Genomic DNA, 27,333 nt, shown 5'->3' on the forward strand with positions numbered 1-27,333 from the left:
TGCTCTCCTCCCGTACAAAGTGCAATTACAATCTCGTCGTCCCTTCTTGTTTCTCTCCGCAGAGGGAACTCGATGCCACCGCAACAGTATTGGCGAACCGGCAGGATGAAAGCGAGCAGTCGAGAAAGCGGCTCATCGAGCAGAGCCGAGAGTTCAAGAAGAACACCCCAGAGGTGAGCAGCGGCGTCTCCCTCCCCGGCTCTCGGGAGAGGGGGCGTCTTACCGTCCCAGCGCGCGTTCGGAGGCTGTGTCGTGAGCACTTCATTCCTAGCAGACGGGCCGTCTGCTCCTTCCTTTCGGCTGCCCTTGGCCCCAACAGCGAGCCCCTGTGCGGGCTGGGGACCAGATTAAAGCCCGAGTGAATTCTAGATGCAGACGCTGAACCAGCTGGGGAGCCAGGGGCGGGACCCCAGCCCCACCATGCCGTGTGCTCCTGTCTGTAGGCAGGACCTCACCCCGGGTCCTTAGGGAGCGTGAGTACAGGGACAGAGCCGGGTGGCAGGGCCTCAGAGGGGCACCTGCAGGCTGCACGCATCCAAGGATGCAGTATGCCGACGCTTCTTGCGAAACAGACGTTTAGTCTGGTCTGGCCTTTTACTTGCCTCTGTGTTTCCTGAAATATGCTTTAAAGGGCACTGGAAATGTGCACTTCGTGAGCTCCTGATTTTTCTTTTTTGGAAGTATGTGTTCAGAGGACAGTGTTTAGAGTGGCTGGGGCAGCCTTTTCCTGCCCTATTTTCTTGGTCCCTTGTTCCCTGAGTCCTTATCAAAGGCTTCAGAAGAAATAAAAAGACAGGAGAGTTTTACAGACAGTTGAGCAGACGTGAGGATTGCTTTCCGTGAGCTTCTGCCAGTTGGACCCACAGTGATGCTTGTGCCAAGGGCTCGTACCCAGCCTCCTGCACCCTCCACTCAGGTGTGAGCGCGTGGCGGGTGTTCAGAGCTTCAGCCCTGGCTGCCAGGCCTCCAGATTCTTCCATGGAGAACAAAGGAACAGGCCTGGAAGAAAAGCTGCTTTCTGGGAGGGATGCTTCTAACTTTTATAATAGTCCTGGAAAATGATGTGTGAATTGAATTTGCTTAAAAGTGGACCCATTTTAAGTGCTCCAGAGGAGCTTGCTGTTTAAGGGAGTGTTACTGTGAATCATTTGGGGAAACAAGTAATTAACCCGCTATTTTCAGAATAAGTATTTTAGGAGAAAAAATCGTGGTAGTCCAGTGGAAAGAAGTAAGGCTGTAGGGGCAGACCCACCTGAGTTTTAGGTTCATTGCTTACCCTCTCCACCCACCCTGCCCTGAAACGTGGATCTTCCGTGTTGTATCAGGACCAGACACGCGGGTCAGAGTGATTCAGGCTTGGGGGTTGCTGTCCTCCGTGCCGCTGGGGTTGGGGGTGGACTGCTGGTCTCCACGTTCCACCTCGTCATGTCATGAGCAAAGGCAGGATCAGAGAAGGCAGTCGAGCGACAGGCCACCTTCCTCCTCTTGGGCTGCTCAGAGCAGACCTTCCCGGAGGGTCTCGCCGCGGGGTTTCTCGCGCTCTTGTCTTTGACTTTGTTTCACTAGACCAGCCCGGGTCAGGTGTGTCTCTCGAGCCACCTTCAGCGCTGATCTAGCAACTAGCTGTCACCGCTGTCCCGTGTTCTCACTGTCCTTCCCTTGGTGACCATATGTCCAGGGGTGGCCATAGAAAAATCTAAGAAGGAGGCGAGGTCACGCTTCTGAGGCGTCAGGCAACAGCAGGTGAATACAATTCGTCCTGTGAGGAAGTGCGCTGAAGAGAACTGGATGCCTGGGTGTTCCTCTTGGGTCCCAAGGTCCTGTCAGCTAAAGGTGGTGCCGGGGAAGGGCGTGTCCCCTCCAGCCCCCTCGGGCTCAGCGACCCGGCCCGTCCCTCCATTGACATCTAAACAGGGCTCGTCGGGCAGGAACTGGCCGCCGGCCCCCATCCATGGCCTATGTTGAATCCCAAGCCAGTTACTTGAAACCTAGCCTCAAACTTTGCATTTTATCTCCTAATCCCAGTAAGTGGAAGAGGCTTGGGGAGGAGCAGCCTGGTGGGGAAGAGCCATTTGGGGCATTGCTTTCCGGGGCACGTTTTGTTTGTTTGTTCTTGATTTTTTTGGATTTTTTGGGGGGGGGCTATAGGATATGGTGTTCTTGATTTTTTTTGGTTTTGGGGGGCGGGGCTGTAGGATGTGGGTTGGGAAATCTCTCTGCAGGTTTTGCCAGGGCACGTTTTTAGACACCGTCTTCCACGGAGAAGGGGACGCAGAACCCCGCCTGGAAGGGATGGACGTTGCCATCCTGTTTGTCCCCGGCTCTGCCAGCTGGCCGGGGCTGGTGCCCTCTCGGGCTCCTCCCGTCACAGTCAGGAGGCCTCGCTGCGGCACACATTCCCCAGACGCGTGGGAGGGGGAAGCCGCTCACCGGCCGTTGCCCTGACGGCTCCCCTGCGTTTCCCAATCCCGGACCCATCCTTGAATTTGGTGTGGGGCTCCCATGGGAACTTGAGGCAAGACCCTGTGGAGAAGGCGGGCTCACCTGTGCTGCCAGCCATCCGGCGCCTTCTGCGGATTTGAGACCTCTTAAGGCTGCAGTGGAGGTGGGGGTGGGTAGCTTCAGCGAGGTCCTCCGGGGTACATGATGGCGGGACTTAGGGGTCCTATGGTGTGGGGGTGTCTGGGGGCTCTGACGAGTGTGGGGCCCGGGACCCAGGTCAGGTATGGGGTCATCACCTTGTTTGGAGCTTCAGGCCAGAGGAGCGTGACCCGTCTGTGACATCAGTCATTTCTTCTGATTATTAAACAACTGAGGACAGATTAACACTTACTGTCGAGGGAACACTTCAGGAAATTGGACGTGTGAAGATGAAGGTTGCTTAGAACTTTGTTCTCAGGGGTAAAAAAAAAAAAGTTGGCTTGTTGATGGCGGGGGGCATCTCTGGGTGTGGACACAGACCAGCATCCTCACGCCTCACACAGTCAACTGAGTGAGGACCGGGCTGGCAGGGCAGAGCCAGTGCCACTGGTCTTGCTGGCGTCACACCAAGTGCGTTGATTCTGGATGAAAACCCTGATGTCCCTCTTTGTTCTGGGAAAGGAGTCTGTTGAGTGTCGAGTAAGTCTGTTAGGCAGGTTCAGGCTTCAGGGGGCAGTCAGAGGTGAGTGAAGCCGTCTGCCGACAGGGAGTTTGTGTTTTCCTGGACTGGTGCTGCCCAAGGGCAGCTGGGAAAGCCCGGGTCCAGGGGTGGGTCAGTGCCCACCCCACCAGCCAGGAGCACACGAGGCACCGCGGAGGGAGGCCGGAGCCTTGAAGACTTTTTGTTTAGAATGCAGTTCTTTCAGTTTCAGTTTTGTGTCATTAATGAATACATTCCTAGTCAATTGATAGTCTCGCTTCTGTCCTTTTCAACTCAAGATTGTAGTTAATCTGAAGGAGATGCAGTTACTCTGCATATGAAGTTCATGCCTTTCTTTGACTCAGAAAAGAGTCCCTTTCGAAGGAAAGCGTTTTGAATTTGAATTCTGTGACTAAACATCCATTCCCTGTTGAGTTTATGATTGATAATTGAACGTAAAAGACGGGGGGGGGGGTGTTTCTAGGTTGTTTCACTCTTTGTATTTATTGCTGCAGGTGACTTACTGGCTGGTGTCATTGGGCAAATGACTTAACCTCCCAAAGTCTCAGTTTCATCATCTGTAAAAAGTGTAATTGGCAGGGCCCAGCTCACAGGGTTGCTATGTGTGTGTAGTGTTCGTGTGTGTGTGTGTGGTATGTAGTGTGTGTAGTATGTAATGTGTGTGTAGTGAGTAGTGTGTGTGTGGGGGGGAGAGCTCCACAGGCCCAGCACCGAGAGTCTAGTATGTGTTTGTTAATGAGCATTAACTTGGAAAACATACTACGAAACACATGAGATACAGTTGTCTTCTGCTCCTCAAAGCCAGTTCAAGGAACTTAAAAAAAAAAAACAACCCACAACAAATATAGGCTGTTTTCACCCGAAGTGTTCCAGAAGTTGGTGTGTAACAACAGGTAATCATTTTACAAGTATTTTTGAGCTCCTTCCACGTGCCGGATGGTTTGGCCCTGGGGATAAAATCCTACCCCCGTTCTTAAAAAGTTCCTTATATTCTTACCAAGCAAGTACACCATCCTGATAAGGCATGTTAAGTATAGGACAGTGTCTCTGGAATCTTCTGAACGCAGACTCTCCCCCAGAAGCACTCTTAGATCAGTGCTGGTAAATTCCAAGCCGCGTGTGTCACAGTGATTCTTACTGTAGGTGAGCAGGGCTGCTTTTTGAGCCTTGGTTCTCAACCTTTGAAGCATTGGGGAAGGACCTGCCCCCTGAGAAATGCACACGTTTGCACATAGTTTAGTTTCTCCTGGACCCTCTGAAACTCATCCAGCAGCCCCTGGCTTAATGCACAGCTGCAGGGCACGCTTTGGTGGTCTCAGTGGTCTCAGCGCACCACCCTGGGAGCTCTGTACGTGTCTCCCCCTTCACCTTCCTCCTAGTTGTGCCCAGACTGGGGGGTGGGGGGATGAAAGATGGGGGAAAGGGGCTGCGTGACAGATGAATGCTGGGGCCTTGACCTCTGGGCAGAGGCCACTGCACTTCGGCCCCCGGGCTGGATTTTGGGGACCGGGAGGTGGTAGAGGAGCTGGGCCACCCCCGCTGATGCGGGGCCCTGCAGGCTGGCGGCAGGGGCAGGTGCCTCCACGCTGGGTGGCACATCCTCCCTGCCCGAGGCTGGTGAAGAGCATGGCTAGGCTGGCGGCAGCTTTCTTGAAGCTCTTGAAGCCAGAGCTGTGGGTTCAGTGCAGGCCAAAACCCTGTGCCTTTTGCTTTTCTGTTGCTTTGATCAGAGAGCCAGGGTGTGGGCGGGATTACCTTTGATGCCTCAGTGTTGATAAACCTAATGGCAGATTAGAGGACCAGGGATGTGGAGGGCCCTGCCCAGAACCCTCCTAGGGCACACGCGGCTCCTTACTCCTGGAAACTGAGTTACTTCCCATGGCGGGTGGGGACGGAGACAGGAACTGCAACGCTAGGGTTTCATGATTCTACCTAGGAATTGCTTTTTTTCTTGGTTTTCTGTTTGATTAACTTTTAAGTTTGCTCCTGGGACAAACGTTTGTCTTGACCACCATCTCTCAGCTGCTACTCGCCAGGCTGGGACTTGAAACCAGGCAGCCTGGCTCCTGAGTTGGTGCTTTTAGCTGCCTCCTCGATGCGCTGAGCATCTGGAGTGGTGCAGGCCCACAGAGTCAGGTCACGGGAGGTGTGCAGGGGGTGCTGTCCCAGCTCAGCGGCTCCAGCTATTTGAATATGATGCTCAACCATCAGAAGAAGGGTCTTCAGTGTTAGATTAGACTTGCTTCCAGACGGAGCACAAGGGATGGTTTTTGTTTTGTTGCCTTTCTTTTCAACAACAGAAGGACCATCCTTTATGGGGAGGAGGAAAGGAAAACCTCCGCCTGGAGATGCTGCAGTTTTATCATAGAACCATCTCTGGGCCTCATTTTTGTCCCGGCAGAGTGTCCAGCTCCTAACCCAGAATGTGTCTTAGGCACCTGACTGTCAGACTTCGCTGGATTAATCTATGCTTCTTATGAAAGGGGTCACATCTCTTCTGTGAGGTTTAAAACGCAGCTGCAATTCGGGAGCTCTCCTTGGTCATTTTTTTCCCCTGATGTATTTTTGCCTCAACATTTCTTGCTCTCTTGAGTGTTAATCCTCGTGACACCTGGTCCACCAGGCTCACATCCTGGGTCTGTTTCCCACATTTCTCCTGCGCAAACGCACGTGGCCTCTTTCTTCCGTCACCATCTCTCGCTCCCGTCGTGACAGACAGAGCTCAGTGCCCGCCCTGACCAGGGCTCGGCTCCCTGACCACCCTCGATCCCTGATGGGGAAGGTGGCCCTGGGCCTGGCACCACCCACAGCTTCACAGCCCCGCCTCCCGGGTCAGCAGGCCTGGCTCCGTGAAGGGAACGTTCTCTTTCCTGCTGACATAACCGCCTGTTCGCGGGCGTTCATTTCCTGAGCGCCAGAATCTTAATTTGCCCTCTCTGTCTCTGGCTGGAGTGTTTTTCTGATTTTTACATTCTTAGGAAACAGTTATAGAATAGTCAGGAGTCGTCTTGACATACAACTCGGGAAGCAATCTTGCACCACGGCTGAAATGAACTGGATTTGTGGATTTCTCCCCAACTCTGGCAGGTGGGGGCAGAGCGAGGGCGCCTTCTTTAAGTCCCCAGTCACTTTCTTATTGATCAGGATGGACTCCTTCTGAGTGAGATAAAAAGTCACGTGCCCCCAGCCCGTCTCCAGCACGCGTGAGCCAGCTGCTCCCCTTCTGCGGAGGTGAGGGGGACAGAAGGACGGAAAGACGCTGCAAACCTTGTGGCTCCTTTTGCGCTCCCTGTGAGAAAGGAGTCAGCAGGCTGGGGGAGGGAAGGAGGGGGCAGTAATATAGTTGTGGCCCGGGCCCAAATGCATTTAGTCACTGCCTCTACAGCCTTTATATAGACACTGCAGGGAGTGACTCAGCCTGGAAAAAGAGCGTCACTTAAAAATAAAGTTGCAACTCAGATGGACACGTCCTGCACAGGCTGCCTCCAGACGGCGTGGCTGGGGATTGGTGAGAAACCTGAGGTGGGGGTGGGTGTCTTTGCCCCACATGGCCCTGTAGGGGTCCCAGGCCGGTCAGGTGGCCAAGGTGAGGATGGTCCTTACAGCTGCATCGTGGAATTGGCATGAGGATTGAACGAGCTCACGAATGACTCCCCAAGCTTTTTAAACTATCAAACAGTGTTCAGACGTTCTTCGCTACAACTGGACATGCTTGCGTGTTGAGCAGTGACTGAATTCTTCGCTCTTCTCTTGTTTTCAAGAAATGGACAGACTGTGGAGGCCTGTGTGGCTTCAGGCACATGGGAGACTAGAAGTGCGAGCTTAGTTTTCCTGGTGCCTCACTGGACACGGGAATACGTTCATTGACGACCCACTGCACTGATTTGACAAATTGTGACCTTTTTTTACTAGTTTAATCCCACTTTATTAAATACACATAATCATACAGAGCCCAAAGCCTGGAGGGTTAATCACCAAAATGCTAACCTTATATTATTTCTGTAGGGAGTAGGGGAGGGGTACAGGTGACATTCATTGTCTCCTTCCTGTTCTTCTATACTGTCAACAAATTGTGACTTTTTTTTAAACCATAACTAGGACTTTTTTTTTTTTTAAGTTTTATTGGAATACAGTCATGGTTTCTTGCTTTTTAAGTCTTATGTATTTATTTAGGCTGTGCTGGGTCTTCGTTGTGGTGCGCGGGCTTAATTGCGGTATGTAGGATCTTAGTTCCCAGACCAGGGATCAAACCCAGGACCCCTGCGTTGGGAGTGCGGAGTCTTAACTGTCGGACCACCAGGGAAGCCCTAACAAATTGTGACTTTTAAAGAGAAGGGCAGACCAGACGTGCCTCTAGGGACACGGGCCTTTCAGGAAGGGTAGTGGTGGGGAGGAGGCCTGTAAGCTTGAAGACCGGGGGATGCAGGCGGACACCATCCAGGAACACGGACACCCCCAGTGCCCCGCAGACCGCTCACATCGGGGACCCAGGAATCTAGACGCAGCCCCTCTGCTGAGTCTGCAGCTCTGGTACAATGACTTCCTCCCACTTCGGAAGGGGAAAGGCCTGTAGGCCGGAGCTGTGGCTCCATCCATCATGTGTACTTAGCTGTGCACCTTGAGCACCATGGACGCTGGGTGACCATATTTATAGCATTAGTTTAGGAATCTTTTCTTTACAAAACAGAATCTTTGAGATATATATTAACGCATGTGTGTGGAATCTAGAAAAATGGTTCAGATGAACGTATTTGCAGGGCAGGAATAGAGACACAGACGTAGAGAACGGCCATGTAGACACAGTGGGGGAAGGAGAGGGTGGGATGAGCTGGGAGATTAGGATTGACATAAACGCACTACCATGTGTAAAGTAGATAGCTAGTGGGAACCTGCTGTATAGCACAGGGAGCTCAGCTCAGTGCTCTGTGATGACCGAGGGGTGGGATGTGGGGCGGGATGGGAGGGAGGTCCAAGAGGGAGGGGATATGTGTATAGGTATAGCTGATTCACTTCGTTGTACAGCAGAAACTGACACGACATTGTAAAGCAACTATACTCCAGTTTTAAAAAATGTTAACTGTACTGCTCTACAAGATTCATTTCTCAAACAGGCAGATAAAATTTTACTTAGCACTTTAATTTTATTTTCTGTACAGAATTTTAAAAAAATTTCAAGAACTGCCTTTCTCTGGCAGTTCCTCAAAATGTTAAACACAGAGTTACCCTATGACCCAGCACTTCCACTCCTAGGTATATATCCAAAAGAACTGAAAACATGTCCGCGCAAAGACTTGCATGTGAATGTTTATAGCAGTGCTGTTCAAGATAGTCAAAAAGTAGAAACGACCCAGGCATCCATCAAGAGATGAATCAATAAACAAAATGTGATATAGCCATACAATGGAATATTATTCAGCTATAAAAAGGAATAACATGTTATAATATAGATGAACTTTGAGTCATTTTGCTCAGTAAAAGAAGCTAGACACACAATGCCACGTGATTGCATTTATATGAAATGTCCGTAATAGGCAAATCCATAGAAGTAGATTGGGAGTGGCCGGGGGATGGGGCGAGACTGCTAATGCTTATGGGTTTTTTGGGGGGATGATGGAAACGCTCTGGAATTAGATAGTAGTGATGGTTGCACAACTTTGTGTATATGCCAAACACCACTGAACTGTACACTTTCTTTATTTTTATTTTTTTTTTGGCTGTGTTGGGCCTTCATTGCTGCACACGGGCTTTCTCTAGTTGTGAGCAGGGGCTACTCTTTGTTGCGGTGCGTGGGCTTCTCATTTCAGTGACTTCTCTTGTTACGGAGCGTGGGCTTTAGGCACACGGGCTTCAGTAGTTGTGGCTCGCGGGCTCTATGGCGCAGGCTCAGTAGTCGCGGTGCACGGGCTTAGTTGCTGCATAGCATGTCGGATCTTCCCGGACCAGGGCTCGAACCCGTGTCCCCTGCATTGGCAGGCAGATTCTCTTTTTTCCTTGCGATACGCGGGCCTCTCACTGTTGTGGCCTCTCCTGTTGCGGAGCACAGGCTCCGGATGCGTAGGCTCAGCGGCCATGGCTCACGGGCCTAGCCACTCTGCGGCATGTGGGACCTTCCCGGACTGGGGCACGAACCCGTGTCCCGTGCATCGGCAGGCAGACCCTCAACCACTGCGCCACCAAGGAAGCCCTGAACTGTACACTTTAACAAGATAAACTTTATGGTATGTGAATTATATCTCAGTTAAGGGTTTTTTTTTTATAATGCCTTTCTTTGTGGGGTGTGGGAAATCCCTGCACAGGTGGTCTGTTCACTTGTTCTCTCTCTCTCTCTCTCTCTTTTTTTTTTCTTTTGCGGTACGCGGGCCTCTCAGTGTTGTGGCCTCTCCCGTTGCGGAGCACAGGCTCCAGACGCGCAGGCTCAGCAGCCATGGCTCATGGGCCTAGCCACTCCGCGGCATGTGGGATCTTCCCGGACCGGGGCACGAACCCGTGTCCCCTGCATCGGCAGGCGGACTCTCAACCACTGTGCCACCAGGGAAGCCCACACTTGTTCTCTCTTATCCTCTGAAGAAATTCCCTACATAAAAGGGTCTTGTGGATTTCATTTGGGCAGTGGCCAGCTTGGTTTGGAAAAGGCTGCTCCAATATTTGGCCAGATTATAAAGCCCAAATAATCAACTTGGGTGTTTAATCATTCCAGAATCACCCACCGTTAAGTTATAAGAAGACTTTAACTAGAAAAAGTTTAAAAATTAAAAGTGAACTTTTAACTGTTACCAATTAAACTCTTTAAGCCAGTTTATCAACCCAAGAGGTTATTTTCTGGTTTCTTCTGGGTCCCTAGGAGAGAAAACCTGCCTTGAGGGTGATAGATAGAGTAATGAATGCAACACAAATGTCATTCAGCCCCCAGTCGGTAATGGCTGGTGGCCACGTTATTCCCCCTCATTCCAGAGAGACCCTGCAGTGTGCTCCCAAGGCACCAGGGAGGCCTCTGGAGCAGAAGAGGACTTAGCTCAGACTTGGCCACATGGAGTGAGTCTAGCTCCATGGCTCAGTGGCATTGGGACAGAAACTTAACCTCAGCTCCTCCATCTGCAAAAGTATATTCTGCTTACTTCAAGAGACCATGTTGAGGAACATGTGAGATTCCTGGGAAGTAAGTGGCCAGTCCTGGGCTGGAGTGGAGTGGACAAGCCAGTAAGTGGTGACCAGGATCTTTGGGCTAAGTTACCTTGACCAAGATCACCAGGCATTCTGGGACGCAGACCCCATGTGTATAAATGGAACTGACAATATCCCAGCTGCTGGGCAGGTGAAATGAATTCAATTGTAAGGAACATATAGTAGGTGCTCAATAAACACTTTTCTTCCTGCATTCTTTCCTCCCTCCCTTCCTTCCTTCCTTCCTTCCTTCCTTCCTTCTGAGCCCTTTCCTGGGCCAGGGGCCGTCTGAGGTTCTGAGATACAGCAAGACACCGAAAGAAGGTTCTGGCTCATGTGGGGAGTAGGCAGACAGTGACCACGTAAACAAGTGACACACAGGATAATTTCAGGTGGTGGTAAGAATGAAAACAGGACAGTACGGCAGTGAGTATGGATGGGTGGAAGGATCTTCAGGAAGTTAGGACAGTTTCTTGAATCAAAAAATGGAAAATGACCTTTTGCACAGCTCCCTGCTGCTACCCTTGCTGAATTTGGGCAGATTGCTTAGCTGCGGGGTCCCTGTAATTTCTTTCAGCTAAACGCCTGATGGCCTGTGTTTGCTCTTATCACTTAGTGACTTTGAGACACCAGATTCGGTCCCTCTGCTTCCTAAGACCGGGAGCTTTTCCATTCGGATTGTCAGAAACTTCAGTCGGTAAACATTTGAGTTGGAGGGAGGCCTTGTTTTGTTTGACTGCCTTTGGCCCAGAAAAGTGAATTCGAAGGTAATCAATGAAGAGTTAATCTCTTGGTCCGTGTTGGTTACACAGGAAGCAGGCAGAACTGCTCCAGGAGCCCTGACCTGGGGGCTGCGTGTGGCATCTGCAGAGCCCTCAGGACCCGGTTGCTTCCCGGGAGCGGCCTGTCCCAACTCACTCACTGAAATGTCGCAGGGCTGCCGTTCCCTTTCCTTCCTGAGCCCGTGTGCCGCTTCCTCTATGTGTCTAGCAGTTTTCAAAGGGCCATTTTAAGTATAACAGACAGATTCTCTGAGAGTTTAATAACTGTCAGAAGGAAAAGGCTGTAATTAGATGCATGTGGCGTGGAAGTTTAGTCGAGACCACTCTGAGTTGTATAACCTCCAAGCCTCCATTTTCTTATCCAGAAAATGGGAGTGATGACAACTCTTGCAGGGTAATTATGAGTCAGACAGAACGCTGTAGACGGACCAGAGTAACCTTGGCAAATAGCGGGAGCTCAATAAATGGCCTGTTGAGTGTATGTTATAGGAATCGAATCTTTTAAAAGGAGAAATTGTGTTCACGAGTGAATTTGAAAGCTATAAATGAGCACTAAAATTTAAAAAAACAAAACAAAACTCTTTTGGGGCGGCAGGGGGGCCTCGCCGCTCAGCACGTGGGATCTTAGTTCCGACCAGAGATCAGACCTGTGCCCCCTGCAGTGGAAGACACGAGGTCCTAACCACTGGACCGCCAGGGAAGTCCCCTCACACAAAAATACTCTTAAAGCATTAAGTAGATGTATAGGTCTATAAGCTATAGACCTGGTTTCTAGGGCAGACTTGAATAGATTCAGTTAAATTAAAATACACTCCTTCCATGTGTGTCTAGATGGTCATTTTCTCTCCCTTTGCATTGGTGCTACTGTTCATGGAGTGGAAATACTTGCCTAAGCTCTCTCTTTGGAAGCTGTTCTTTGGGAGCAGCCCCGTAGCTTGTCTTTCTGGTCAATAACCTCAAGCGAAGTACATTTTGGGTAGAGAATGTCATTCTACATAGGATGTAGTAATAACCCGGGTATAGACCGGAGCTCACAGCTCTTCTCAGTAAACATCCTTGCTGTGTGCAGTTTGTCAGGTATGATGGTTAAATGGGAAAGCCATAAAATTTGGTTGAAATTGTGGTGAACTGTTATTTATTAATATTTATCGAGTACTTACCAAGAGCCAAGCATTATGCTAAGTGCATCACGGTCACCCAAGGAGGTGGGTGTCCTTAGTGCCACTTTACAGAGTGCAAGCCAGCTGCCTCCCAGGCAGACAGACTCCCAAGAACGAGGCCATAACCATTGTGTCAGACTGCCCCCTTTTAGCTTCCAAAAGTCGATTTTTAGTCAGTTAATTGTAAGCGGTTTCTCTTCTGTTAGTTAAAAAAACAACCAAAAGAATATATATATATATATATATATATATATTTTTTTTTTTTTTGAGTATCGCTCTGAAGTGACATACCCATTTAAAGGGTGTTGTATGTGCTGGGTGTGCGTTTTGCGGGATTATACCCAGGGAAGAGCGGTTAGGCTAATCTGACGTTTACTTGAAAACACTGGTTGCCTTACGGGAGTTTTTATAACCCAAAGCACGGGAATATCTCCCCTTCTGTTTTGAGATTTTTGTCAGTCAAGAAAGAGACAGATGACAGGTCCTGCTGACCCTGAGATCTGTTGTCTTAAGTTTTTCTTTCTTTGCCCAAGGCGGCTACGGGCGGGAATAGTTGGGGCTAATCATTGAACACTGTTTTTTTTTTTTTGCCACGCCGTACGGCATGCGGGATCCCAGTTCCCCAACCAGGGATTGAACCTGGGCCCACGGCAGTGGCAGCGTGGAGTCTCAACCACTGGATCGCCAGGGAAGTCCTGAACACTGATTATTAACTATTGTCGGGTCTTGGTTTTAACTTGAAAATGTAAGTTGCAGAAAATGTAAGTTGCAGAAAAAGTAATCTACAGGGAGCATTATGCGCCTACCGTGCAGAGGGTGATAATTTTCTTTGTGGTCCAGTATTTTAGCAGGAAGACATTATGGTATTGTTGATACAGTTAAAAGGACAGTTGTATCGGGAACCAGGACACTTGGATCCTGATTCTGGTCCTGCCACTGACTGGATTTGAAGGCTGAGCAGGCCAGGTCCCCTCTGTTGTTTGATGGCCGTGCAGCGTGGCCGAGATCCGAGGGCGCTGAGCTGGGCCCACTCCCTCCCCGTCCGGCTCACTCCTGTTCACCCTCCATGGGCCCAAGACTTCCGGGCTGCCCTTTCTTCTCAACAGGCCTCACCTACTTTACCTCTTGGGGTTTTTCTATTCAGAATTCATTCTGCACACAGCAGAACGTTATGGCGATCCCATTGTATGTGGGTTGGGGTATACCCGGGCAGCTCTGTGTTGAGGGCTCTGGTCACTGCAGGGACACAGCGGGAAGAGCTCATAACAACAGCTGACACTTCCTGAGCGCTTACTGTGTACCAAACACTGTTCTAAAGACTTTAACCGTATTGGCTGATTTAACACACAGGATCCCTGTGAAATAGGTACAATATTTTTCTCCATTTCAACGAGAGGAAAACTGAGCCCCTTAGAGGAGGGAGGAGGTCCACTAGGGCGTCACAGCTCAGAAGCGGAGAAGCTGCCTGGAGGTTGGGAATGCAGGCCCGCTGGTGGCAGGTCTGAGGCCCCTGGGGTGGGATGGGTCCCCGGAGCCGCCTTCCCTGCCCCCCGCAGCCCCCCGGCAACTGCCTCCCTGGCAGCCAGACTCCCCAGCACAGTCCTGGGAGGGCACAGAGGCTGGATTACTTCTCACATGGGTAACTTGCATCCTGGGCCACTTCAGCTGCAGGGCCCCCCCTTGGCGGTTCCCTACTTCACATTTAAAAGGTCACTGTTGTAGTTCTGAAGTCCAGTTGGGGCCCCAATTTCACCCCGTATTTATTCATCCGTTCACTGTCTCCGCACCGTTGCCAAGAGCGTCTGCCGTCAGGTATCCTGAGATTGGACAGTTAGGACAGTTGTCTTCCTGGGGGACCCCCCCGCCCCCCAGCCTTGGGGAGGCGGGGCAACCTCAGCTCCTAACACCTCCCACTCCGCCTTCAACGTTGTGTCACAAGAAGCTCTTGCATTTGTAAGGTACTGGGTAAATTTTAACCTGCAAACGTTTTGAGTCAAACAGACCCCGGCACACACATCTTCCAAGAACTTCTTGTGCGAGGGAGTGGCCCTTGGGTAGAAAGACCCAGAAGGTACGGCTGCCTTTGCCTCCCCTGGGTCCCACTCACAGGCCTCACACAGGATCTTACCTGCATGACATAGTTCTTTTATATGCAAAGCCGTGTGACCGGGTTTATTATTATTATTTTTTATATGAAGTATTTCTAGCATACCGAAAAGTATAAAAACAAAACACAGGTTTCTGTGCCCTTCATGACGACTGGAAAGATGTTAACGTTTCGTCCATTTGCTTCTGATGCCTCTTTTTCAAACAGAAATAAACTGTTATATTTGCAGCTAAGATTCCACCTCCCTGCCTTCCCCTCCTTTCTTCCTTAGATATAAATCCATCCTGAAACTGGTGTTTCATCCCTGTATGCTTTTTGCATTCGTAGCAATGTTTATGCACTCATAAACAATAGATATTGTTTTATATATATATATATCTATTTTACTATTTACACACATGGTAGGCAAATGGTATCTTGCGATATCTGTATATATCTTCTGCCACCTGGTCTTTTAAAAATTCATTCCGCTGTGTGTGTGAGCCACAGATCCATTGCCCTCCTGAGACGGCACGTGGATTTTTGGTTGTTGTTGACACTCTTTCTTTATTATTATACCCGTCCTGGGGAGTGGGTTCAGGAATTTACCGAGGTGAACCCCCCAGAAGTGTGGTCCCCGGTCACAGCTTGGCCAGGTGGGTGTTGCCAGTTAGTTGCCCTCAGTGGCTACATGCTGTCATGCCCCCCCATCTCCCAGTACCTGTTCCGGCCACATCCTCGTTGGGTTTTGCTATATTTCCTTATTTCTAACGTGGGAGAACATCCTTTTGTACAATGACTGGCCTATACAGTTTCCTCTTTTGTGTCTTAACTGCTTGTATCTTTTGCCCATTTTCCTATCGGGCTGTTGGCTGTTTTCTTACCGACTTGTAGGAAATTTTCATACCCAGAATCTGGATCCTTTGTTGCGTGTGTACATGGCTGCTCTCTCCTCCTAGGCCGTGGCCTGTCTTTTCACTGTGTTTATGTTGTCCTCGGTCACATGGAAGATTTTAATTTTAATGCAGGTGGCTTTTATTTTTCCAGTTTTTGATGTAAAGTGTGGGTTTTCTAATCTTATTTCAGAAATTCTCCCTATGCTGATGTCACAAAAACAGTCTCTGGTGTTTTCCTTCAACAGTTTTTTGGTTTTGCTTTTTACATCAGGCCTGTAAAGTATTGTGTGGATGGCGACTGGGTGAGGCTATAATTTTATCTTTGTCCATTGAGGGCCCCTCGACGCAGAACCATTTACCGTGGAGTCCCCCTTTCCCGAGGGTTAACTTCTGCACCTCTGCCAGGCACCACGCCCGCCCCTAGGCCCCCAGTCTGTCCAACCCAACACTGTCTGGATGGTTATTACTATATTATTACTATATTATTGCCATAATTATTTCCATACTGTTACTAAGTCTTGATATCTAGTAGAGGAAGGCCCGTCCTCATGGTTCTTCAAAACCATCTAGACTGTGCTTCCGTATGACTTTTAGAATCATTTATTCGGTGCCATTTGAAAAATTCTCTCGGGATTTTTATTGGAAAAGTGTTGAATTTGTAGATTAATCTGGGGAGACTTTATACGGTGTTTAGAGTTTGGGTGGAATTACTCTAGACCTTATTCTTAGGTGGATTTCATTCCATGCCCGACTCCAGGGATCCATGAAAATGACACACGCTTAACTCACTCTGTTCGTCGTGTGGATCCAAAACAGTCAACACTGCAGGATTGATCATTGCAGCCTGGAGCCAGGCATAAAAATAAACCCCGCTCTGTTATCGTAGGTGGCTGTGATTACGATCAGGCGAAAGGTCGGCTGTGGGCCTCCTCACATTGACAGTTTCCTTCAGAAGATTAAGTGGTTCTTCATTTTTGGCCCAGGTCATCAGTAGCTTAAAGCCATTACTGTCTATTGGCTGTTTGGTTTGTCTGAAATATGGGGCTGGTCTCAGCCTGTTTCCCTGGGGTCAGGTGTGTTCACATAATCAAAGTGCCAGGACCCCATATCGTATGCGTGTGTGTGTGTACGTACACAAAGTAGCCTTCTCTGGGGAGGAATGCACAGCGCCAGGACACAGAGATGCCCTTTTGTGCCTTTGCATTTTAAAATGTGCGTCCTTTATTAGTAGAGTGTTTTCGAGCTTACTTTTGAGGCAGGCTTGTTCAGCCACAGTCACATGTGCCTTGGAAAATGACCGTTTGTGATGCTGTCAACCACATGCAAACTGAAGAAAAATGAAGATGGCTTTTCTGTTGATGTGTGTTCAGGGGTTTTCATTAGCCCAATGCAGTTCCCATGACCTGTTCGGGGAAGGGTGAAAGCTTCTGTTTCCTTTCATTAAAAGTTGATGATGAGAATATTCTTATTTATTTTGTTTACGTATAAACAACCCATGAAAAGTATTCCATGTATATTCAGATGATTACTTTGCCACAGTAAAGGAAAAAAAAAATGCTGGTTCCAACAGTGACAGGAGACTAGAAAAGGAAAAAATGACCTGTGAATAGGGATGAAGAAATTAAAGTGAAAAATAGGACCAGGGCAGGTTGGGCTAATAAAGTGAAGAGTAGAACTTGGGGTTTAATTCTTTTTGCTGGTATAAGGGAAATGTTTATCTTTCTTTCTCTCTTTGTCTTTTCCTTTCAAATCCATTCGTAGTTGAAACTAGATAAAATGTTGGACTGTATTAATTTTCTTGATTATAAGTGTGGGAAAGGAGTTCCATGGTAACCCTTCTTAAGTAAATGAACTCATATGTTAGAACCAAAAGAGTTGAGAGTCATTTTTATTTAAAAATTCTTTTTGCATTAACACATCTGCAATGTTGAGGAATATATGGAAAATTGAAATAGTGCTTCTATCCTGCTGTGTCTCCAGTACATCAATAAATCACCTTTTTTTTCCCTTTTAAAATGTCTGGCCTTGTAATTTATGTTTGCATAACCCATTACTAAACTCATAGTAGGTGTTTTAGTTGGCAGGCATTATTCCAGGGATTCTGAGGATCTTAAAAAAAAAAACAAAAACTACAGAGCCTCTGTTAGTATTTATATGTAAGTGGACACTTCCCCGGAAAAAAAAAAAAAAGAAAGAACCTGGAGCTGGCTGTTTACCTTTTTCTTAAGCCAACAACATTAAAGCCCGTATTCCCACGTTATCGATAGGCGTGGATTTCTTAACAGACTTTATTGTTTTTCTTTCTTTTTTTTTTTAAAATGTTATGGAACCGCACTATTTTTTTTTATTTTTAAATTTATTTTTATTTTTTGGCTGTGTTGGGTCTTCGTTTCTGTGCAAGGGATTTCTGTAGTTGCGGTGAGCGGGGGCCACTCTTCATCGCGGTGCGCAGGCCTCTCACTGTCGCGGCCTCTCTTGTTGCGGAGCACAGGCTCCAGACGCGCAGGCTCAGTAGTTGTGGCTCACGGGCCCAGTTGCTCCGTGGCATGTGGGATCTTCCCAGACCAGGGCTCGAACCCGTGTCCCCTGCATTGGCAGGCGGATTCTCAACCACTGCGCCACCAGGGAAGCCCTCTTTCTTTTTAAAGTTAAAATCGGCAGAAGATAGTGATGTTAAGATCATACTAATTTCTAGACAATTTTCCATAGGTTTCATGTTGCACAGAAAATAAAAATTTGTTTCCCTAATTTTTACATTTCTTAAATGCCATTGACTATCTTAGTTATAAAGTGAAGATGAATGTATTCATTCATTTACACTGTTTGGTGCTTGAACAGAAATAGCAACGTTCAGGGTTAGTTCTCATACTTGTGGCTTACCGTTGAGACTTTCTAATTTTTAAGCAGACATTTAAAAATAATCATTGTGTCTTCTAGCCCTAGGTTAGGGAAACTTTTAGGGCCTTACTCTGAAATGATGAAAAAAAGTTATTTCTGTTTTGTATTGTAAAAAAATAAATAAATAAATAAATTTTTTTTACGTGATCTTTATGGTAGTTAGAAAGCTGGAAGGGCCACTTACGGTTTTTGGAAAAAGTTTGTTTTATTCGCTCGTTCTTCCCTTCTCTTTCCCCAACTCCCATCAACTGGTTAATAAAACGTTTTCAGTATAAAATATGTATTTCAGCGCATTGAAATCTCTGTGGCCACTCAGAAGAGGAATTGTTTCTCCCGCCGGGGAGCCTTAATATATTTACCAGGAAGTCTGTAGCCCCCTCAGTCTCTTTGTGAAACAGAATACAGGTTATTGTTCAAAGGATATGTTTAAAAATTCAGAGTTTAACCTGTTCAAACTCTCTTCTAAAAGTCCACTCGTGCTGTAGAAGTTTGAAAGTCTCTCTGTCTTCCTCCTACTTAAGTTAGGCACTAAAAGAAATGACAGCTTTCTTTTGTTTTTGTTTATGTTAAACATAGCTAATGTGACATTTTTAAAGTGCCTTATTTTCATTACAGTTTTAGCTCCTTATCAGAGACGTTTATTCTGGTGGTATTGCTCTGACAACCTTCTACACTTACGGAATAATTTCTTTTGGGTTCCAGAGGTGCCTCTTCCATTTCTGCATTTATTTCTGGAAACTTTGGGCTCTTATTCGCTCCTCCTGGCAAGGTGCAGGGTTTCGAGAATCTGTCCGAGTTCTAAAAACCCAGCTCTCAGACCAGAGCCTTTCCTTACAAGAACAATGAACATAGATTACAGAAATGGTATCGCAGCTTTCAGGAGACAAGAAACACACTTTCTGGCTTTTTGTGAGGTTTTCCTCCCCCGCCCCATCCTCCCTGGAGTTGGTGGCCCCGTCGTCCTGAACCCTGTGGTCGTGTCCCAGAAAGCGTTTCCACCAGGCAAGGGTGCTGAGCCAGAAGTCGGGAGAAAGGAAAAAGGAGGTGTTTATCGTCCCGAAGACGCCTTCCAACTTTTATTATTAACTCCTTTCCAAAGTAAACTTTCGGGTTTGTTTCAAGTCACTTCTGGCCAAAGTACAGTTGGGTTTGCTGTGTCCTCTAGGGGGAGAGGTGAAAACAGCATCACCCTGGGCGAGGACGAGGTGGCGGCCTGTTCGCTTAGGGAAGGGGAGGGATCCGAGTGACAGCTGGGGGCGGGGGGGGGGGACGACAGTTGAGATTGAGAGTCGGCTGCGGGCTGGGCCCCTGAAAGGCACTGGGGTATCCAGAGCTCCCCGCGGGCACCCCTGGCCCAGCCAGAGATCGGTGTGGAGTTAGACTGTTTGGATAAAGAGTAATAAGTGACCAAATGGTGAGGGCAGTGCCCAGAGGACACTTGGAGCAAAGAGAAGGGGCTCCGGGGGAGATGCAGGAGTCCTGACCCGGGCTGGGGCCAGCGTGGGGCGGTCACCAGGAGTGATCAGTCCATGGGGGTGGGAGGGGGTGGCACATGGTGGGGCTCTGGCCGCTGCTGGAGAGGTTCCAGAGCGAGGCTGCGGAACAAGGACCTTGCTCTGCCTAAGGCCTTGCCAGAGGGCCACAGGGTGCATGCCCAGGAGTGACCCGGCCTGGCCTACACGTCGCAGAGCTGGTGCCCACGCTGTGGCGTGGAGCGTGGATGCCCCGGGAGCAGAGGTGGGACCGGAACCGCTGGGCCCCTGCTCTGGGGGGCTCCGTGGGAAACGGCTGCTCTCTCCACAAGCAGGTGATGTCATATCCATTCAACAAATACCTGTCGTGCACCTTCTCTGGGCCAGGCGCTGAGGATGCAGCAGTGAACAGAGTGCCAAGCCCCTGCCCTCGCAGTGCCGCCTTCAAAGGGAGGAGACAGACCACCAGTGAATAGATAGGACTGAGTTCCAGGCGGTGCTGATCGTGGGATTGGGGGGAGGAGAGACGGTGAATTTGAAAATGCTTGGCTGAGAAGGGCAGGAAAGAGGCGCGGGTAACTAGGGAAGGACAAGTTTTAAGGGGGTGGTTTTCCCCACCCCGAGGGGGCCGGAGCTTGTTCTAGGTGGGGGTAGGATGGGGGAAAAGGAGAATCCATGTGTGGTGGGGTGTAATTCCAGAGCAAGGTCAAGGTCACAGAGGTGGGAGGAGAGGGACTCTACGTTCCAGGGAGCGGCATCCGCTCTCCCAGAGAAGTAGGAGAAGTTGTCCTTGAAGGGTGAGCAGGGGGCTGCGTGCTAGGGGAGAGTGGACAGGCTTACTGTGGTCGTGAAGACGGTGGGATAGGGATTTGGCAAAGCGCAGCCAGCAGGATGGGGCGGTGGGAGGTCTCGGATGTGTGGTGGCACCTGGCCACCAGGTGTGCAGAAGGAGACGGTGGGTGTCCTGTTGAGGATGGTGAAGGACAGGTGGCCAGCCCTGCTGGTTGCATTCGGGCTTCCTGTCTCTTCATTGACTTGCTTCAGTCTGGATGCTTTTGAAATCACGCCAGACCAGTTACTTACAGGTCGCAAAGCCAAGGTTCTCGTGTCTCCAAATTTTAAAGGTTAAGAAATCAGCTTCACTTCTAGCCACGCAGGAGCCACCCTATGTCAGTATTTTCCTAAGTTAGCTAATTATAAAAGTCTCCTGGGTGTGTGCTTGTTAAATAAAACTACCATCCCTGGGCCTCACCCTACACGGAGCGAGACATAATCTCCCAGTAAGGGCCTGGGGACCTGCACTTAGAATCAGCGCCTCGAATTCTTACTCAGGAGCCTGTTGGGGCACCCAGCCTCCCTTGATCTGCCCACAACTTGGCTGATTTCTTCCTCCATGAGGATGTAGGATGTAGAAAGCCAAGGCTGTGGTTGGCATTTCTCCATCTCCCCACAGCGATGCTCGGGGAGCGTGTGTCCAGTGACCACCTGAGACCTTGGGTGGTCAGGGCGTGCGGGCGGGGTCAGCCTCAGTCGTGAGCGTGGAAAAGCAGCCTGTGAACGATGTTAGTGCTGTCACTCCTGGGGGAGGCTGGGAATGATCTCAGGGTTCCGGAAGGCCTGTGGAAATGAGCATCGTCACGAACGGGCAGACCTGGAAGCGTTCTCCAGGTTGTCTGGTCCAGTCTCCTTATCACGCATGTGAGGAAGCTGAGGTCTGTGGCCGGCCGAGGCTCCACTCTGTGCAGGGGCGGTGCCGGGCATCTGTAGGATTGTTTTTGACCAGAGATCACCAAGCTTTGGATTAGGCCAGGGTTGTTCACATGTCCGAGCCCCTGGTAGGCGGTGCCCCGGAGGGAAGTCCCACGACCTCAGCGGGAGAGTGGGCCGGCATCCTGTAGAGATGACTCTGCTTTGGAGTATGGTGAAGGGTAGGAACCAGGTCTGCAAGGCCCCGCCCAGAAGAGGACTTGGTGGTGATGGTCTCTGTGGTGCTCCCTTGACAACACCTCCAAGTACGAGCGTGCTTGTGTGTGCACGTGCGTGTGTGTGTTCTTTGGGTGACTTAAAGCAGTTTCACAAGCAGAAAGTACGGTTTTAATACTGATCATGGGTGCTAGCGCTCAGAGCTCACGGCCCACCAGGCACTGTGCTCACATGCTCTGCACGTGTCTTCCACGCACTCCTCACAACAGGCCCCGGAGGCCAGCTGTCTCACCCCCGTCCTGCAGAGGAGGAGCCCGAGGTTGAAGTTGCCTGGGGTCGCCCGGCCAGGACGTGGCAGAATCAGGACGTCGGAGCCGGCCAGCCCGGCCCCAGAGCCCCCACTCTGTGCGCTCTGCTCTCCACCCCTGGAGTACGGGACCCTACGCCGCTAAGCGCTCAGGCCGAGCGAGTCTCCTGTCTTTTCCATTAATGATGTTAGTGGTTTTCTGCTTATTTATTTTATCCTCACGACACTTTCTAGCGGATTTGAGTTTAACGGGCACCATAGTTTTTTTTTTTTTTTTTTTGCGGTACGAGGGCCTCTCACTGTTGTGGCCTCTCCTGTTGCGGGGCACAGGCTCCGGACGCGCAGGCTCAGCGGCCATGGCTCACGGGCCCAGCCACTCCGCGGCATGTGGGATCTTCCCGGACCGGGGCACGAACCCGTGTCCCCTGCATCGGCAGGCGGACTCTCAACCACTGCGCCACCAGGGAAGCCCCGGGCACCATAGATTTTTATAAATCATGGGAGACCGTCTTGAGAAAATTCTTTCTCTCTTCTACCCACACTTTTACCACCTACGCATCCCCACCTCCCACAGAAGCTGGGAGAAGGGCGAATAATAGTTATCATAGTGAGTATCCTGGTCTAGCTACTCACGAGGCTTTAAAGATACCGGTCAGTGAGAATGGTTTTCATCTTTCTGGCTGCACTCATTCCTTTTGCAGTACTGGCGTGGCGAGGTTGGTGGGAGCTCCGTCCTCCGCTTGAGGAGAGGGTTTTAGTCAGGTGTTACTCACTCACCCCTTTCTAGGGGCCCGCTTCTGGGAATTTTGGCAGATGCGTGCCTTTACGAACCACCACCACAGTGATCGCGTAGCACAGCGCCCTCGTCCCCCAGATTCTTCTGTGCCTCTTTATAGTCAGGCCCTTCCCTACCCCCAAGCTCTTGGTGGCCACTGATCTGTTTTTCTGTTCCAGTTCTGCATTTTCCAGGATGTCGCATAAACGGATCCTACAGCCCCTGAGTCTGGCTTCTTTCCTTCACTGTAATGCGTTTGAAACTCAGCCGTGCTTGAAAGTACCTGCAGCTCCTCCCTCTTTAGTGCTGAGTAGAGTTTCTTTGTATGGATGTACCACAGTGGGGTGAGGTTTGTGCTGCACTTTATCTCAGGACCCCCAACATCCAGGCCCCCGGGGTGTTTAAAGCTGCACACGGCCTCACACCCAGTGCTGCCTGGTACCCTGATTGGTTTGATAGGGAGGCCGGGCAAGTGCACTTTGATCCCTGCCAAGAATGGTCGCGTCAGTGCTCTGCCGTTTCTGCTTGCAAACCCACCCTCCTTCTGAGCGCGAGGGGTCTTCCTTGAAGGAGGCGGGGTTAGTACTAAGTTGGCAAAGCTGACCGTTTTCTGGTCCTGTGCCCCAAAGGGGAAAAGGATTTGAGAGTTGCTGGAAACAAGCTCACACAGAGGATGCCAGCCCCCTGTTGACGGAGGCTGCACCTGCGCTGAGGGCCAGGTGTAGCGCTTCAGTAAACCAGGCATCTCGCCCCCTTTGTGCTCTGAATTGTAGATGCTCTTCTAGTATTTCCTTATGTTGTTATTTCATCCCTCTGTGATGTGCTTTCTCCTACTTTGTATGTTCTGGGAAGGTAAGAACAATACCTCAGATCCTCCTCCTGCCTTGGTTGGATCTGGGGTTGGTTGATTGATTACATGCTGTAATGCAGATGTGCAGAGTGATCCAGCCCCCCCGCCCCGCAAGAATGCTGTCCTCACCGCTGCGGACGGGGTGGGGGAGGGAGAGGGGCTTAGCAATCACTAGCCCACCTTGTCATGTTCTTCTGGAGAAAACTGAGGCCAGAGAGGGACACCAGCTTGCCCAGAGTCACACGCCAGGTCAGCAGAGGGGCCGGGACATGGCGGAAGGGTCTGCTTCCCCGCTTCCCCCACCCGCAGTCCACTGCCCCACACAGCTCATCTCCACGCTGTAAATTCGAAAAGTCTGAAGGAAAAGGGCAGCGTGCTGGGCTTCCTTGAGGCAGGTGGCTCTTTTAAAGCTGGGGCTTGTTGCCAATCTGACCTCGTTTCCATGGAAGCAGCCAGCGGGGGCAGCTTGTTCCTGTCCCCCTGAGGTCTGGTGGAGCCTCAGCCCCTGACAGCTCGCCGGCTTGCTCCCTTGGAGGAGGGGACCCAGGAGCCCCGCCAGAGGCTCTTTCCACCTTGCTTTTTGCTGCAGGAGCTCGGCGGCGTGAAGGGAAAGTTAGTGCATCGCTAGCCCCAGCCTGCGCTTTCCCAAGGACTCGCACGGGGTAGACTTCGTCACTGCTCTGGGGAGACCTCCTTTGGGAGCCCTGCTTAGAGGTGGGCTCCCTCTGTAGACTATATGGCCCTCCCATCATTCCTGGAGAATCTCGAAGATGGAAAAAGAACTATCCAGTACGTTTATTTTGTGCTGCAAGCGAACTCTCAGTGGAATCTAGTTCTTGAAGTTAATTTCATCAAGCTACTGGCTTTTCTTTCTCGCTGAGATTGCCGTTCAGCGGTTGTGCTGTGATAACCCGATCGTGAGAGCAGATTTGCCTTCTCTCCTGTCCGGCAGTTTTAATGTTTTGGCATTCCTGAGCCGGGTCTGCTTCGTCTCATGCTGGGATCACGGCTCAGTAATGAAGCCTTTATTATATTCACTCGTCAACAGATAACATTCTTTGAAGACTCCTGAGTTTTTAATTACCCCGCTTAAGCCTTTGGACACACGGGTTCTAAGGGGCATTTTTGCATTGCTGAATTCCAGAGTTGATTGCAAACCTTAAAAGACTAGAAAATGCTAGGAGCAACTTGTGAAGTCACAGACCCGGGAGAGTTCCCCGCTTCCTCCCCCTTCCTGCCCCTCCCCTAATCCTGTTTTTCATGCCTTCGGCCGGTGGTGTGAGTGCACTTTTATCAGACGTGCCAGCGCACATTGTTTCCAGGTCTGTTTTTGCATTAAACGCACCCAACCTCTGTTCCAGTAGGTGGAGAAGGATGCTTCAGTCCCAGAAGCACCACTCACCTACCTTTTTAGGGTATTGCAGGTTTAGCTTGAGGGCTGGAGGGCTTCCAGAAAAGTATGACTAAGGGAGAAAAGGGCGACTCCCAGAGCTAACAGGGTGGAGCATTGCAGCCGGGATAGGAAAATTTCCCAGCAGGGAAACCGTCTTGTCTGTAATGCAGACACGCTGGGTCATAGATTTGCTTTCACAGAATAAGTGAAATGGAACAAAGTTTTCTGAGTTCTCATTCCCAAAGGCCCAGTTTCTGCAGGTGTGTCTTTCGGTCCCAACTTTTGTATCCGGTATTATATCAAACAGTTTACACTTCATGCCGTGTCTGCTCCAAACCAAACAGCTGGCTGTCTGGAAAGGGGAGTGTTGCCCGATCACTCTGCCAACCACCTGTCTTAGGGCAGAAAGTGAGCAGCATCTTTGCCCCCCTCCACCGGCCACCCCAGGACCCTGCTCTTTCCCTCCCCTGCTGTCGGTTCTCCTCTTCTCGTTAGCAGCTGGCGGCTGGTGATGCACCCCTGGCCCTCTGAGAGCCAGCGTGCGGTGTACGTTGTGTAGTGTGTGTGTGTGGGGGGGGGGGGGGGCTTTGGAGCAACACAGTCCTGGGTCCAAATGTTGCCTCCACCAGCTGCTGGTCTATCACTTAACGTCTCTGCAACTCAGTTCAACCTGGATGGGAATCTGTCCTCCTTACGGTGGCTGTGATTAAATAATCAAGGTCGCTTCCCTGCTCAATGTCGCTTAGCACCCTGTGCACAGGTGTCTGGGGAACATTTGCTTTCCTTCCCAACCTAGTAAATGCTTATATACTGAGCTGCAGGAAAATGAACAATTCATCTAATCTGGAAAAGTTAAGTGATGCTTTCCGACACACATGTGGCTGAGCTCAGCCATTCTTGGGGCATCTTCTGGCCCAGTTTCGGTGTTTTCTCTCCGGTGGGCTCTTTTCAGTATTACGCGGCATAGGCAGGACGCTAATTGAGAGCCAGGCTCAGAGATATTGGGGGTGAAAGGAGTAGCGGGGCCAGATGTCGGTGGGAGCAATGTCCTCTAACAGTTTGAATTTTCGTTTTTTTAAAAAAGGCAGTGATAGGTTTGTGGGCACCTGTCGGCCTTTGGAGGTTCAGAATGTATTTTGGTCACTGCCGTAAACACAGCGCAGTGCCTGCCACATAGGCATTCAATAAATACCATTAAAAGAGATGAATAAGTAACTTGTGGAAATACGGCTAATGCTCTTGCCTTTTACACAGACACCTGATTGCACCTTTTTGTTGATTGTGTCTTCGTGCTGCCCTGCAGTGGTGCGTGGAAATCTGTATAGAGCACCACCTATAGAGCGCACCTTTGCCTTTTCAGAATGCGGGTGGGGCAGCGGGGGGAGGGAGTTTCGTTTTTTCCTCATCGTTAGGGGCCAGCTGTAAAACATTCAATTAATGAAGAAACAGAGTCACCCTAAATTCTGCCGTCCCGAGCTCGCCACCGTTAGCATTTCGCAAGCAGCGTTTCGGACGTCTCTGTGCTTACGTGCACACCCAGGCTCAGTTCTGCTCAGTGATATTAAAAGGCGCCGACTGTGTGCCAGGGACCCCGGGGTCCTGCCGCTTACGTGCTCTTCTGCGAGCTCGTGTGTTGGGGACGTCTGTCCGGTGGGTCTGCCCTGGCCTGGCCAGCCTGCACTTTTCACGGCTATGTAGTGCGCCAGTGCTTGGCTCCCCCCAGGTGCATTTAGCCAGTCTCCTCTTGGTGGAAGTTCAGGTTGCTTGTTATTTTAAGTAAACCGTGTCTAATCACACAACATGACGGCGTGAGCCACCCGCGGGTTCTTGCCAAAACCTCCATTAGTGCCCTGACTCAGGAAAGAATGCTTGCTTTTTCCTTCGGTTACTGGGCTCGGCCATTCCCAGGTGTGAGTGACCCAGGCCCGGAGAGCAAGTAATTGACTGCCAGAGGCATGGGAGGGGGCCCTGTCCCCGCAGGAAGGGACGGCGCCAGCCCCTCCCGGTGGCTCTTTCCAGAAAGGGGGCGGTAGGCAGTAGGGCTGGCTGAGTGAGAGGGGCCTCCGTGTTAGAGCGGGAGGGGCCCTCGGAGCCTGCTGGTCTGCAGCTCCCGCGGCCCCAGAATGGTGGGAAACGCCTGCTTTTCCCGAGGAGGGTGTTGCTCAGTGATAGGATGGCATTAGCTGTAGGTGATGCACCCCCGCCGTCTTAGTGGTAGCAGTTACCTAAGCCTACCCGCTGGGAGCTGGGGAACGAGGCTGGAAAACACTTGGTGTCACAGGCCAGCTCACCGGCCCAGGGCCCCAGGGAGATGGGTGCTCTGGGCAGACGGACTCACGGCAGCCGAGGAGAGTGACCCGTCACTGTTAGGAGCTCTCTGTTCTGCCCAGACTCACCTCTGCTTTCCAGTGGTGGCCCCTGAACCCCCAGTTGAGCCCAGTGACCTGGTCCACCCCTCTTCCTCCACAGGTGAGGGGAATGGGGAGCT

At 50.4% G+C, this 27,333-nt stretch overlaps 1 protein-coding gene across 6 annotated transcripts in view; it reads left to right on the forward strand.

Annotated features, from left to right (window-relative positions):
- Positions 1-27,333, forward strand: part of CUX1 (cut like homeobox 1) — a 372,569-nt gene that overhangs the window by 79,436 nt on the left and 265,800 nt on the right. For all 6 annotated transcript variants that reach the window (XM_030872090.3, XM_060285751.2, XM_060285750.2 and 3 more), the window contains exon 2: positions 63-173. In XM_030872090.3, coding sequence (XP_030727950.2) covers positions 63-173 — 111 coding nt within the window. The remainder of the gene's footprint in view (positions 1-62; positions 174-27,333) is intronic.

Source organism: Globicephala melas, chromosome 15, assembly GCF_963455315.2.
Source record: "Globicephala melas chromosome 15, mGloMel1.2, whole genome shotgun sequence".
In the NCBI taxonomy this organism is placed as follows: domain Eukaryota; kingdom Metazoa; phylum Chordata; class Mammalia; order Artiodactyla; family Delphinidae; genus Globicephala; species Globicephala melas.